This window comes from Stylophora pistillata, chromosome 4 (genome assembly GCF_964205215.1).
Source record: "Stylophora pistillata chromosome 4, jaStyPist1.2, whole genome shotgun sequence".
In the NCBI taxonomy this organism is placed as follows: Eukaryota; Metazoa; Cnidaria; class Anthozoa; order Scleractinia; family Pocilloporidae; genus Stylophora; species Stylophora pistillata.
Genome location: NC_142522.1, coordinates 11036992 through 11050463, shown reverse-complemented (window position 1 = coordinate 11050463; position 13472 = coordinate 11036992). Strand labels below are relative to the sequence as shown.

The window sequence follows — 13472 nt, the reverse complement described above, 5'->3', positions numbered from 1 at the left end:
AGGGCTCGCCTTATACCAGTCCCGGTCCACATCTTGCCAATATCTCCCTCTCCATGTCCGTTTATCGCCGAACAGCTTTGTTTCGCTTTTTTTCTTTCACATTCACACAAAAGCGTCGGCAGGATCCTGAGCCGCCTTGTTATATACTTCTAATAATAATAATAACAATAAATGCTTTATTTAAACTGAAAAAAACCGATCAGCGAAATCAACATAGAAAAACGCTGGTATAAACCGGTGATCAGTGCATATAAATACTATTAAAAAAATACAATTTACTATAGATACAAGTTAAAATTAAATAGAAAATCACCACCCCTCCTCCCCCCCCCCCCAAAAAAAAAGCTTATATACTACATTTGTGTTGTGCCTTATCTGATTCCAATAGAAGTTTAAAGTTTTCATTTTAAAAATTCTCAGCGTTTCGCACGCAGGCAGTTCTTTGGGAAGGTCATTTCATTACTTTGCAGCGTGAATTTTTCAGAAAGACGAGCGTGATTCGTGAAAGTGATGAACCAGCGTGAAGCTTCGCTTCCTAAAATGCATGTGGCCCGTGACTTTTTTCTTTTAGTTCGTGAATAGCCTCAAAATCGTTCGTGAAACGGGATCAGGACCAACCTCCCCCCCGTTTGATAAGTGAGCTTTTATGTCTTTTTCATGTGTTTTTGCAATGAATTCCCGAACCAATCAAAGTCAACAAATTTTTTTATCTTCTGTTATTTTTCTTCAAAAGTATGGGAATGGTGGTCGCTTTCATCAACTAATCACGTGCGAGAATTTTCATGCCGTAATTCAAACTTTGCGCCATTTCCACGAGGAATTCGTGCAGTATCTTTTGAATAAATGATCTGAAATCTTTGATTTTCTTTGATGGTGTGGCATTTTAAGCTTAGCTGCTTCTTCAAAGGTTCATGTTATCAGCGGTACGCTACTGCGGTTTATGCGCCGGAGAAGGCTTTGAACGAATACTGTTGAAGATGTTTAAAAAGGGCACGTTTCTAAAGAAACTGTGGTGCTTCGTCAGTGGGAGGTCTTACAAGATAATTTCGTTTTATCAACTGTGTTGATAATGTAAATTGGCCACCGGCGTAGGGAATTTCTTAAGCCGAAGTTTTGAGCGTTAGCCCTTCGTCAGAGAAAATAGAGGAATTGTGGGTTGTATGTGCGGAAGATGAAGCAACTCGTACGTTATTGGTGGAATCAAGCCGGTGAATTTATTTTCAAGTCTTTTTAAACTTGTTCAAATCAAAACCTACCTGAATGTGAGTAAAACTGAAGTCAATGCAATGAACGTATTTGATTGTTTAATAGTTTTATTTTTGCTAGATTTAGAAATGAATAAACTTCTGCCAATTCAGTTTTTTCAAATCCAGGCGACCGTCAATATCACCCTCTCCGTCTTACAACCTCACCAATCTTTTCAACAATGCAAAAAGTGCAGGATCACTCAGTTTCAATTCAGTTTAACTGTAGATTACGAAAAATTTAAGCTTCATTTGGCTATATGGTATGCTTTTTTCTCAGATAAATCTTTTGAATAATTACATAACCAATGCGATGATATCTAACCCACAAATTGAAAATGATAACCGAATAGTTTTCAGCTGGATTTTTCTTTTTCTGGCAAAGTGTACTTTAAAAAGAAGAAATAATAAGACGAAAGGCGAAAGAAGGGAAAGAAGAAATTGTGGCGTAAGCTGAAAACTATCAATTTTCGTGTCAGAAGTTACATTCATTCCTGCTTTAGCCGCAGTTAGTAATGTGTTTCTTGTCCCCCGCGAGTCGCAACTTAGCTTGCAGAGTAAGTCAGGACTTGACGAGATCTCGCTCACGCTCGTGCAATGCAGCGGTTCCGGCGTGCGAAATCAGTGTTTTAAAAAGAACTCGTGCGTGCACTTGCTGTTCTCTGCAGACTGGTCCAGAAACAAAGTATCCTTTTACATTTTGGCAATCTCAAATCAAGATGTTTGGCGAGCTCTATATAATTACCAAGTTCTGTTGCATTGATGGTTTGGAATTCAAATTGCGTGCTTCTACCCGTTGGTCAGAACCCAACTTAAAACGAGACCTGCCTTTAATTTTGTTCTTTCTCATTGTTATCACAAATTCTTGAACCAAAATCTCGTGTTCCTAGAAGCGGTAATCGCAAGGATCCCATTGTTGGGTTGTTATCATCTGAAAGCGGTGGCGCAGGAGGTCTAAATGCCTTCAAAGATTCAATGAAGCCGGGGGCAGCTAGTCTGTTCGGTTCTAGCGAAGATAATGGTATCTGAAGATGACCAGATTCTGCACGAGCAGCTGATTCTATCTTAGGAAGTTTTAAACTCGCTTTATCTTTGGATTCATCTTCTGTGTGAGATAAGACTATAGCTGGAACATCAAACCCCTTCTTCCCCTCTGAAAACTCTCCGACAGAATGCTGTCCGATCTCTATCGAAGGACGGTTATTGTGTTTACCTTCTACTAGTGGCGGTAACAGCGATTTACTTGTTGACTTTGATTTCTTCTCCTTTCTCTGCTGATTTTTAAACTTTGTCTGTGACAGTGAATTGTTCCTGTCCTCAATTGTACCATTTATTATTGCACTGTGTTCTGATTCATAGTTCAAGCACCCTGCGGTGGACGAAAATGAGCCCAAAGTTTCGATTATGTAACTTTTTCCCCCGCTCGTGTCGTTGCTTGCGACAGGAAAACTTAGTCGTCGTTTTGGGTGTAAAGGTAGTGTAACTTCGCTGAAGAACTCGAGACAGCGTTCTTCCCAAGCCGTCAGTTTATGCAACTGATACAATTTTTGATCGTGAAAATCAGTAAAGTCGTCGAATGTCTCGAGGTTTTGCTCTTCGCAGTTTTCCCATGGTCCATCTAACACTTTTTGTTCTGCGATGGAATTCTTGTTCACAACCAAGCGCTTCGCTTTATCCTTCTTCTCCATAACCACACAAGACAGTATACCTCATTCTTTGAAAAACCTCGTTCTTGTCGCTGACAACTTGACAAAAGCAGTCACGAAAATAGACCACAGCAGTAAAACAAAAATGACCGCCTTATTCTCTTGTAGGCTCTGAATACATCTGTGTCGGTAACCAGCATTTATCAGTGTCCGTGTATCCTGATAATCCTATATCTCTGACGCAACTTTGCCATAGTCTACAGCTGCCACAACATTCCGCTACCCGGTCCGATAAAATCACCAAGAAACTTTTAAGAGATAAATGCTTGCCAAACTCCTCCAGTGCGTTGGCTCAATGGAACACCTATCAGCTCATTGCCTTGTGTTTATATTACTTTGTCGGTCTGATACCTAGACGTATCAAGCACGGTTGAGACCAAAATAAATATGGTGTTCATACCCACAACGTTCGATATCCCGCTTTTCGACCCTCGTCCGCACATTGACAAATTCATTTTCCAACAAAGGTGCTTCAGTTTAACGTTAATTATCGCAGCAAAACTACTTTTTTTGTTCTCATTATATGACCGCTTAGGCACAATGGCGAGTTGAGAACAATTTTATATTAAGCCTGAATTATTTATCATTTCTAGTCGGGAAGATTTTTGTTTTGTGATGAACATCCCGTGTAGATCAGTCTCGAGCGTCAAAAGGGGTTGCGTTTCCACTCATTGTTATGTATTCTTTTAAGGATCTTTTTGTTATTTTTTAGCAAGTGTTTTGTACAGGTACCAACACATGTCGAGATATTGCGAGATATCTTATCTCTAACGGGAATAATGAGGAATTCCTGTTTACGTCTCTTTTTTTCTCCTCATTAGCTCTAGTCTTCTGTGAAGTTGGTAATTTAACTTGAGTTGTTTGGGAATATTTCCTTGATTTCTCTGCATCTTTCTGATAGATAGATAGTAGATAGATAGATAGATAGTTTATTTGAAAAAAACATTGCAACCGAAGGTTGAATTACGTATTCATTTACAAATTTAAGAAACATATAAAAATGGTAACATACTTTTAAAATATTAGAAATTAGGTGTGATTTCAGTTGAGGAGCTTTGGTAAAACATACGTGAAATTCTAATTTCATTGGGAAAGGATGGTTAAGCCCCAACCCTTCTCTCCCCACCCACCCCCACACCACCCCCCCCCCAAAAAAAAGGAAAATAAAATAAAATAAAATAAACTTTAAACATCACGTACAGTCAGCTATATCTGTTTCCGGAAATTCTGAGAAATTTGCACGGAAAAATCATTAAAGTGTTTCTTATTATATCCAAAATACTTTTTAATAATGCTTTGGTATCTCATTCTTGTTTTGAAAATATATCGATTCTTCATCACTTAAGCAAAAATTTTCTCCTGTGGGAGAATAAGGTTGAAAAACAGATGTCTATATTAGTACATGTAAAAATAAAAGAAACTACAAACAAATTTCAGAACAACATAATCAGGTTTTTTTTCTCTCCCCCCCGCTCGTGACAAGGCAATTTAATTTAATTTAATTTAATTTAATTTAATAACTCCTAGAGCGCTATTTTCATTCAATGATCAAAAGCGCTTAACAACTTAGAATACTACAGTAAATTCAAATTTATAAAACTAATTACATGTACATTAATATTAACAATGTATGTTAAAAATAAGAATAATATGGAATATCCATAATAAGGATCTTAATTAGGAATAAGGATGTTTTAATAAGGTACTTAATCAGTAATACTAATAAAAGTAATTGTCGGACAGGGTACTTTGAGAAAGCTGCACGAAATAAATAAGTTTTCAGCTTACATTTAAAAATGGAAAATGATTGAATATCACGTAATTCAGCTGGCAGAGCATTCCATAAGTACGGGGCAGCAGCAGAGAATGATCTGTCCCCCAACGTGGCAAGCATTTTCCCATTAGGAAGGTCAAGTAATAAACTTTGATTTGATCTAAGATTATATACAGACCTAGGCTTGATGTTAATTAGTTCAATGATATACCCAGGCGCCCATCCATGAATAGCTTTAAATGTTAAAATTATGATCTTAAAATGAACACGATGTTGTACTGGTAACCAGTGAAGTTGACAAAGCGCAGGAGAAATATGCGAATACTTACTTAAACTCAGTACAAGTCTAGCCGCAGCATTCTGCACACGTTGCAATTTGGCTATTTGCGACTTAGGAAGGCCATACAAGAGTCCATTACAATAGTCTAAACGACTAGTGATAAAAGCATGAATAAGCGTTAATAACGAATCGCGAGATAAATAATTCTTAATCCTCCTAATATTATGTGGGTGATAAAACGTGGAATTACAAATTTTATTAACGTGCGTTGACATTGACAACTTATTATCAAACCATACACCGAGATTTCTAACACAGGAACTAGGATAAATATCACAATCACCTACGGAAATATTTCATTCATCGTTGATCTTACCTAATTTTTGTCTAGTTCCTATTAAGATCAACTCAGTTTTATCGTCATTAATCATTAGCCTCTCCCTAAACATCCAATTTCTTAAATCACAGAAATTATCACCTCCCAAAGCATTGATTTTAGCTCTATGTTCCTATATACAGATTGAAAAAAAAAAAACAAATATCTGAATATCTGAAGAAGGGTATCCGATTGTTATGCATTAAGTCATACGTTGCCATATGGCATAAATTGAATTATAACATAATCAAAGTAAAGCGCGCGCTCTGATTGGTCAATTTAGCGTCTCCCATTTGCCTATTGGTGTACGCTGCTGACGTGAGCAAATGCAAAGACTATTTTTCCGCGCGCGCTTGTTTTCTCTGGTCACTTAAGATTTGTTAAATGAAAGGGAACTCTTTAGCTACAATGTATCAATGTTATGTTATAAAACAAATGGTAAACACCACAGCGTACACTATTGAGTTATGGATGCACTTGGGAGGTTTGCTAAGTACTCAAGAAGCTAGAGTCGCTCTCGGCTATCGCCTCGAGCGACTCTTACGCTTCTTTCGTGCTTAGCAACCTCCCGCGTGCATCCATAACTCAAGAGTGTACGCTGTGGTGTTTACCATTTGTTAAACCTACTAACTTATTAGAGCAAGTCGAAAGAAATCCCACACTTCTTTGGTTTTGTTTTACATCATTCTGTGATTGGTTAAAAAAAAAACTCGTACCATTCTCCTAACCAATCAGATGCAAGCTAAGACAACTTGGTGGCCCGCATTTTTCCGCACTTTAGACAGTTTGGCTGTTCTAACTTTAATAATTTGGATATATCAACAAAGTTGAAATGGTAAATTGGCCACCGTAACGATTACAAAAGCTGACGTTTCGAGCGTTAGCCCTTCGTCGGAGCGAATAGAGGAATTGTGGGTTGTGCGTGCTTTTAAAGGTGGAAAATGGAGCTACGTTATTGGTGGGAACATGGCAACGAGAAAAACAAGAATAAATTACTGGAATGAAAAGCCACTTCAACTTTGTTGATATTTCCAAATTATTTCGTTACCCCCACCGACGCAGCCCCAAACAGTTTCTTTCGAAACTAACAGCCTTTGTTCTTACTTTAAGTTTTCATTGGCTCTTTAGAGTATTTTCCTTCCTACTGATTGGCTGTTCGTTGTGATAACTTTGTTATGGTTTTACAATTAATCGAAAAGCGCTGTAAGCATCTTAATCGTTTAGTGAAGCAGTTCTACCAATGATTTTAATTGAATGAACTCTATGGCCTGCCTACATGGATATGATCCGGGTCTTGCCGGGAATAAAGAGATTCCTGGAAACATGACTCCAATCTTCAGCCAGAATCTTGTTTGTTGTGACGGTGTTCTTTCTAGTCTTCTAAAACTGCTTCATCCACTCTCCATACATTTCGACTTGGTTTGTTGTGACGGTGTTCTTTCTAGTCCTCTAAAACTGCTTCATCCACTCTCCATACATTTCGACTTGGTTTGTTGTGACGGTGTTCTTTCTAGTCTTCTAAAACTGCTTCATCCACTCTCCATACATTTCGACTTGGTTTGTTGTGACGGTGTTCTTTCTAGTCTTCTAAAACTGCTTCATCCACTCTCCATACATTTCGACTTGATATCAGGATTTTTCTCACTAGTAAAGCTTGCAGAGCCTGGGGGATATTCAAAATAAACACTGGTCATACGTCTGCTAGAGTGAATCGTACTTTCTTTATTCTTAATGGGGTCAGTCTATCATGATAGGCATCAATTGTCCACAATTACTTGTCCCGTTTTAACACTTGCAAGCAAATCGAATAGAATCTTCCTTTCTCCTGCCTGTTTGTACATTTATTTAATAGATAATTTGGTTTCAATAACTGAGTTGATAACGTAAATTCGCCACCGTAAAGAGTACTTAAGCTGACGTTTCGAGCGCTACCCCTTTCGTCAGAGGGACAGGCTAACGCTTTGGAATTCTTTACACTGGCCAATTTTCATTATCAAGTGGACTATTAATTCAGTTGATGGTCACGAACACAGCACCACGGTCTCCTCAGAAACTTAACCCCTTTAAATATATGAAGCTATGCAGGGTATGTCACTCGAAATATCTTTAGCGGAACAACTCGAATTGGTAAGCAAGTAAACTCTTATGTGTTTTTTTTTTCTTGTTTTGTTTTGTTTATTTTTTGTTTTCGTTTTTGTTTTGTTTTGTTTTGTTTTAAACTCTTTCACAGAAAGCTCCTTGGTGTTCTCAACGAAATGTTTTGAAAGTTTTCTTTTTCGAACCAATTCAAATTGGTGTATTGCAATTTTAATGCGGCAACCACTTCAATGGAAGGGGTCGCTGGCTACGAATATAATTTAAGTATATTATCCCTTCTTTTATTTTCTTTTTTATGTAAAGAGGCGAAGTAAAAGAAACTTTGAAAAAGTGTCATTTGTTTGAAAAATTACATGTCAACTGTTCATAATACACTTTTACTCGTGAAACTTTCATTGTTATGGAAAATTCCTTTATAGCATATGTCTGTCGGGTTCAGTTCTTCTTCGTTCATTCATCCAAACTTAATCTTTACATTATGTTAGCTGCTTGTGAGGATCAAGGCAGAAGTCTTCAGCAATTTATGCGGAAACCACGACGAGTCAAAGACCATACCAGTTTCACCTTTCATCAATTTACCATGTGTTTCAAAAGCTCCTAACAAAGGAACTACTGCATTGTTTGTCTGCGATGCTATGAGATCCAATTCACATTACAATTCTTTTTCAATTAAAATGTTTTCACTGTTTTTCTTTTCCTTGCAAAAGCTGGTTGCATATAAAGCATTAGTTATGATGTTGTATTAGCTGTTACATATGCCGAAATATGATTTCCTGCTGGAAAAATATTTCAGTGCCAGGGCTTACATTGGCGTGTATTCAAATGGATGCTAATTTCCTTTTGTTTTTAAACCTAAGGAGTAGAATTAAATCGATTTTAAAGAAATCTTAATTTTGACTGATCACAAACGTTTTAAAGAACTTTCACCGATTATTTTTGTTTACAACTTTTCCAAGTTTTAAATTTGGTTGACGTTGACGGATTAATTGTTTAGTCCACTGGCGTAAAATTTTATCCATTGTTAAGTGCGTGGTAGATTTAAACATTTAATTGAGCCAGTTAGGGCAGTATGGCCAAAATTCAAATTGAATCAATCGTTTCTTTTTTTTTCATTCAAATTAAGGGCAGCTGCTTCGACTAATTAGCAATGCGTCGCCTGAAAACGGTTTTTTTTCTTCTGTTCAACTCAATAGGAAAAAACTTAAAATCAAGTCATCAATAAATCAAACGGCAAGAAATTAAATTCGATGAAATATACTTCAGATACATGTATGCTTGCTACTTTCCATTCCATCAAAAATCTCGCACTCTTACCGAAAACACGTTTCCCTAATGTTTGATCATCTTGGCTATCCAAATTTTTCAAGGGTTTTTAAGAGGTTCAACTTAAAATTTATCCCTTGCTTTTGGACTCATACCCGCGAGATCTAGACGTTAAGAGGGCACACATTAAAAGCGGTATTGTATAGGTCGACATGTTTTCGCTATCGAAAGTGGAAAGTCACTTAATGAAGAATTGAAACCATCTCAAGAGGACAATGTGCGTTTCCCATTTACGTCGAAATCGAAGAACAAAACATAAACAGTTTAGAAAACTGCTAGCGCGCTACCTCTTGAACTGCAAGGTATTCTGAAAACAGTAATCCTTTGACGAGGGTATTTAAAGCTTATTTCCACGGCAAGCGATCAACTCCTATTGTGTACGGAGTATGTTGTTTGCAAACCTCCATTAAACAAGTCCATTGTGCTTACAATTGGTCGCCAGGCATGCTCGCGGGCGCCGTGAGAAGCACGTGTCCCTTCCACCTGGTTAACAATGGCGATTGTGATCGCCACGCGTAACATGTATCGACGAAACAAAACCATCTAATAACGATTAATTACTTTCGCTTAATTATTCACACTTAGTTCCTTCATGTTCGGGCAGAAATCCGCGGCAAATAAGACACTTCATTTCTCCTGCCACCTGCCTCGCTCCACGCGAGGGTGAGCTCTTATTGGTCCGCAGCGACCACGTGATTACACAATAAGTCAATTTTACTCAAAGTTTTGAATTCTGGGTTTTTGAATGTTCGCTCCTTGTCAGACCACATTTGTTCATTGACTATGTGGAGTCGGCAAGCCAGATTTCGTCGAAAACGATCTGCACTCGCCGGTTGGAATTCCCCCTTAATGGGGCTTCGGCGCGTACTATGTGGAACATACTGAATATTGTGTGTTTTTTGACGATTTACATCAATGGAAAAACAGGTATAGCTGAACAGGGGATTTCTGGTCAAATTTTTGAGCCTGAGTGTATAACCCAATGTCGTTCATATCGTAAACGATGACCGGTGTTATTTGATGTTTTTCCAGCCGTCGGGCAGTTCTATAGACGTCTTAAATCACGGGAGGGCCAAGCCAATCGATGTCCTACTCCGCGCCTAGTGTCGAGTGTTTTTAAAAAACACTGTAAGAGTTTAACACAATGTGAGAATGATAAAGGGTGCTGGAAGCCAAAGTGGAAATGTGCGTGCCACGAACATTGTGGCAGAGTCTGCATAGACCCAAGTAAGTCATAACTTTCAGTTTTGTAAAACTTTGCGGTCGGTTGATCGACACATCGGTGATAATTTCGAACCGGTGTATTTTTCTAGAATCAAGTTTCTACGTGCAGTTGCGAAGAGATCACTTCTACACAGGGTAGAAGAAACTGGTATATATGAAACAAACCAGCTTTGTCTTATCTGCTGGATAACATGAAAATGCTTAATATTTTACCGGCGTAAACGTCGAGTGAAACTCTCACAGACCCATTCATTAAGATGTCGGGTCATTTTCAATCTGTTCTACAATCGATTTAATCTAAGCAATGATTTCCTTTGCAAACCAAGAAACGCGAAATTAATGAACATGATTATGGCTTTATTTTCATAGATCGTCGTTTCACTTGTGTGATACTGCATAAGGGTCTTGTTCGGTACATACATAAAATGGAAAGACATCTCTTATAGCTCAGTTCTAACCATTTACGCCTTGACTTCATTTGCGTAATTTTGAAAAATAACCTAGCGGCTATTGCCCTCTGTCAAATACTAGTGTTCTTGTTGTCTCTCGCACCAGTTCTGTGCGCAGAGAGAATCTCTTTTTTCTTTTCTTTTCCGAGATAATTATTACCCACGAGACAGTTTTACCTGATCTGTTGCGATTCAGTGAATGATTCAATCAATCAATGAAACTTGGTTTAAGTCTTGTTTTAATTTTGTTTCTTTCGCTTTAAAATCCACCTGTTTATCTTCCGCATTGATGGGTTTTCGATTCTACTTTGCACCAATGGCCTTAAGCCTTTGCGATTAATTTCCACTCGATATCTGTCAATGATGTCATGGCCAACGATTGAAAGCTAACTACCTACAAAAGTCGCCAACAATCCCAAGATCTATCGGCAACTAGGTCTGGTTTGTAAAGGCCAGTGTGATTTTTTTTTTCTGTTCCGCCAAAAAAAAAAAAAAATTCACCCTAAGCGTATAGAATATGAAGGCTTATTTGACTCTTGATCTTTCAGTCAAAAAATACTCGAAAATGATCACTGATTCTGCTTGTTGATTACTATTCATTATGTGGTAGCCAGTTCCCGCGAATTCTCTTGTTATCAACAGCTGTTTCTGAGTCAATGGTCCCCCTCCAAGACTATGGGATATTTAAATTTGTCTGAGTGAATAAAGGCGCCTCTTCGCTCGCGCCTCAAAGGCGTGCTCAGTCGGTCGTTTAAAACCAGTCCTTTGTAGCGTTTTGACATAAAACCAGCTTAAACTTGACGTTTGGCACGTGTCTGCACGCTTGTGTTTGAATAATATGCATATATTTCGCTTACGATGGCTTCCACATTATATGCGATTTTTGTGTTTGACCAACGTTCGCCTCTTAAACTCCATATAGAAGTGTGATTTTTTTTTAGCCAGGCCGGCTACCACAAGTTTTTAAACAAACTATTTTTGATAATTGAATCAATTTATCAAACCAGCTTTTTCATAATTTGTATCAGCTACTGCGAATGATTTATATTGCAGTTTTGACTTTAGCGCTAAATACCATTTTATTAACTCGGTTTGTCAGATGACCGTATATTCCTTAAGAGACAAAACCCTTCTGCTTATTCGAGCATGTGTTTCTTTGGAAAGTTGAAAGAGAAAAACTTCTTTCTTTAGTAATATATTCTATGGAAACCATTGTGAACGTTTTAAAAAGAATCATGGCCGCTCTATGCGATCTAATTTACCGGAACAAAAGGAATCTGTAGTTGATTTGCAAGCTTTGAAAGATTTGAAGTTTGTCAGGCCGCTCTAATAACAAGATTTTTTTCAAAGTAAACACAATACATGAGACTTTCCAGTTGTATCATTGAAGAAGTTCAATATTTTCATCTCTGCAAAACTGAGCTGACACATGTAAATAAAGGCAGTTAATTCTGATTTTTGCTTTTCTTTAATACGTTACTTAATTGAATATTCCATTGTAATTGTCTTCGATCGCAGATCTTGATGCGCCCAAGGACCTCAAACAGCAATGTGGCTTTTCAATATTCCAAGCCCCTATGTCATATTTCAAAAAAAATATTTCTTGTGTACAAGTCAAGCGAGAAAAAATGCGATTTATGAAGACCCCTTATTGACTTCATTTGATTCCCACAGCTATAATTTGAAAGAAAGAGGGAAAAAAGCATTGTGCTAACATATTCATGGTTCAAAAATGTTTACCGACGGGGTGCGACGTGTTTGCATAAAAATGAAAACAGCCAGAGTCTTTAATGAGAAACGCTTTTCAGAAAATTGAAAGCCGTTATTAAAAAGGACTAGGCATTGTTCCAATTATGGATGAATTGTCATGGAATTGAGCTAAGCTCTGTCTAAAAAAGAAAGAAAATAACGCTTCGTTCGCGCGCAGAATTGCGCAGAAAGACTTTCTTTCGAGCTTACAAAAGCTTGGAATGAAATTTACCCGTGCTGTTTTTCTCCTGGTGAGAGATAAATTTAAGCACAGAGGTGGCTGAAGAACACTTTAAGAGATCAGAGCGAATTATATCTAATGCAAAGAGAATGGGCCTTGTGGCATCCATTGTTAATCAACTTGTAAAGGCGCGTTTTCGAGGTGTGCCCAATTTCCATAAAAATCACTGGCGCACAAAGAGATCACTTTGTAACCGCTTTCATTTACTTCTATCTTAATTCTCCAAATTTCCTCTGAGAGCCTGTCGCTAGAAGCTCTCTTCTAGAAGCTTTTGCAGATTCTTTATTTCGTAACAATTAGAATATCCTTTATTTCTTTCAGCTCTTTAAACTGGTTTAAAACGACGTCTGGCATCGCTAAAAATCTTTGAGTTGCTTTCCGCTTTATTCCTTAGCGAGATCTGCAAGGTCATTAACATAATGGGATGTATCTCGTGCGGGCTTTAGACTGTTTAGATCAACAAATAGATAGAGTCTAGTTGCAAAAAGGTAAATAAAAGGAACAGGGTGGATCAAATAAGGAAAATATTTATTCACGGCGCAGGACTTCTTTTTTTCTAAGAATACTGGTATTTGTTTTCTTTACTTCGACTGAAAGATTAAGGCCTGCAGACGACATAATCCTTTTATTTTCCCCTCTAATTTGAACTCTTCCGAATGAGTTAACTTTTGCAGAAAATGCCGGCTTCTGTTTTAGATAAGATTGAAGCCTTTTTTTATCATTGTCAAATTATATTTGGAATTTAAGGCTCTAACAAAAGTCGCCGAGAACGCGCAGGATTCGTTATCACCTCGATAAAACTGTATATCTATCAGTTAGTAGAGAAGACGTAACAGGATGTCGAATGAACTTGCTCTCTATAGTCTGCTACAAAATCACTTTGCAAGCATTTCCATCAACTCGTTTACAGCACTTATGAATTCAGCTTCTTAATTTATCTGTTACAGATTATTTTCACTTTCGAAGCCTTTTTTTTTTTTCACTCTAGGCAAGTTTTCAATTACATACT

At 37.6% G+C, this 13472-nt stretch overlaps 2 protein-coding genes across 2 annotated transcripts in view; one reads left to right on the top strand and one right to left on the bottom strand.

Moving 5' to 3' along the window:
- Positions 1 to 1295: 1295 nt before the first annotated feature.
- Positions 1296 to 3675, bottom strand: LOC111333060 (uncharacterized). Its single transcript, XM_022938581.2, has one exon. The coding sequence runs from the start codon at positions 2930 to 2932 to the stop codon at positions 2075 to 2077; it is 858 nt and encodes a 285-aa protein (XP_022794316.1). The 5' UTR covers positions 2933 to 3675; the 3' UTR covers positions 1296 to 2074.
- Positions 3676 to 9575: 5900 nt separating this feature from the next.
- Positions 9576 to 13472, top strand: part of LOC111333053 (uncharacterized) — a 30111-nt gene continuing 26214 nt past the window's right edge. The window contains exons 1-2 of the mRNA XM_022938576.2: positions 9576 to 9727; positions 9833 to 10027. Coding sequence (XP_022794311.2) covers positions 9670 to 9727; positions 9833 to 10027 — 253 coding nt within the window. The 5' untranslated portion in view covers positions 9576 to 9669. The remainder of the gene's footprint in view (positions 9728 to 9832; positions 10028 to 13472) is intronic.

Bases quoted from the DNA above. Each gene is read 5' to 3' on its own strand.
- LOC111333060 (XM_022938581.2), bottom strand. From the start codon at position 2,932: ATGGAGAAGAAGGATAAAGCGAAGCGCTTGGTTGTGAACAAGAATTCC.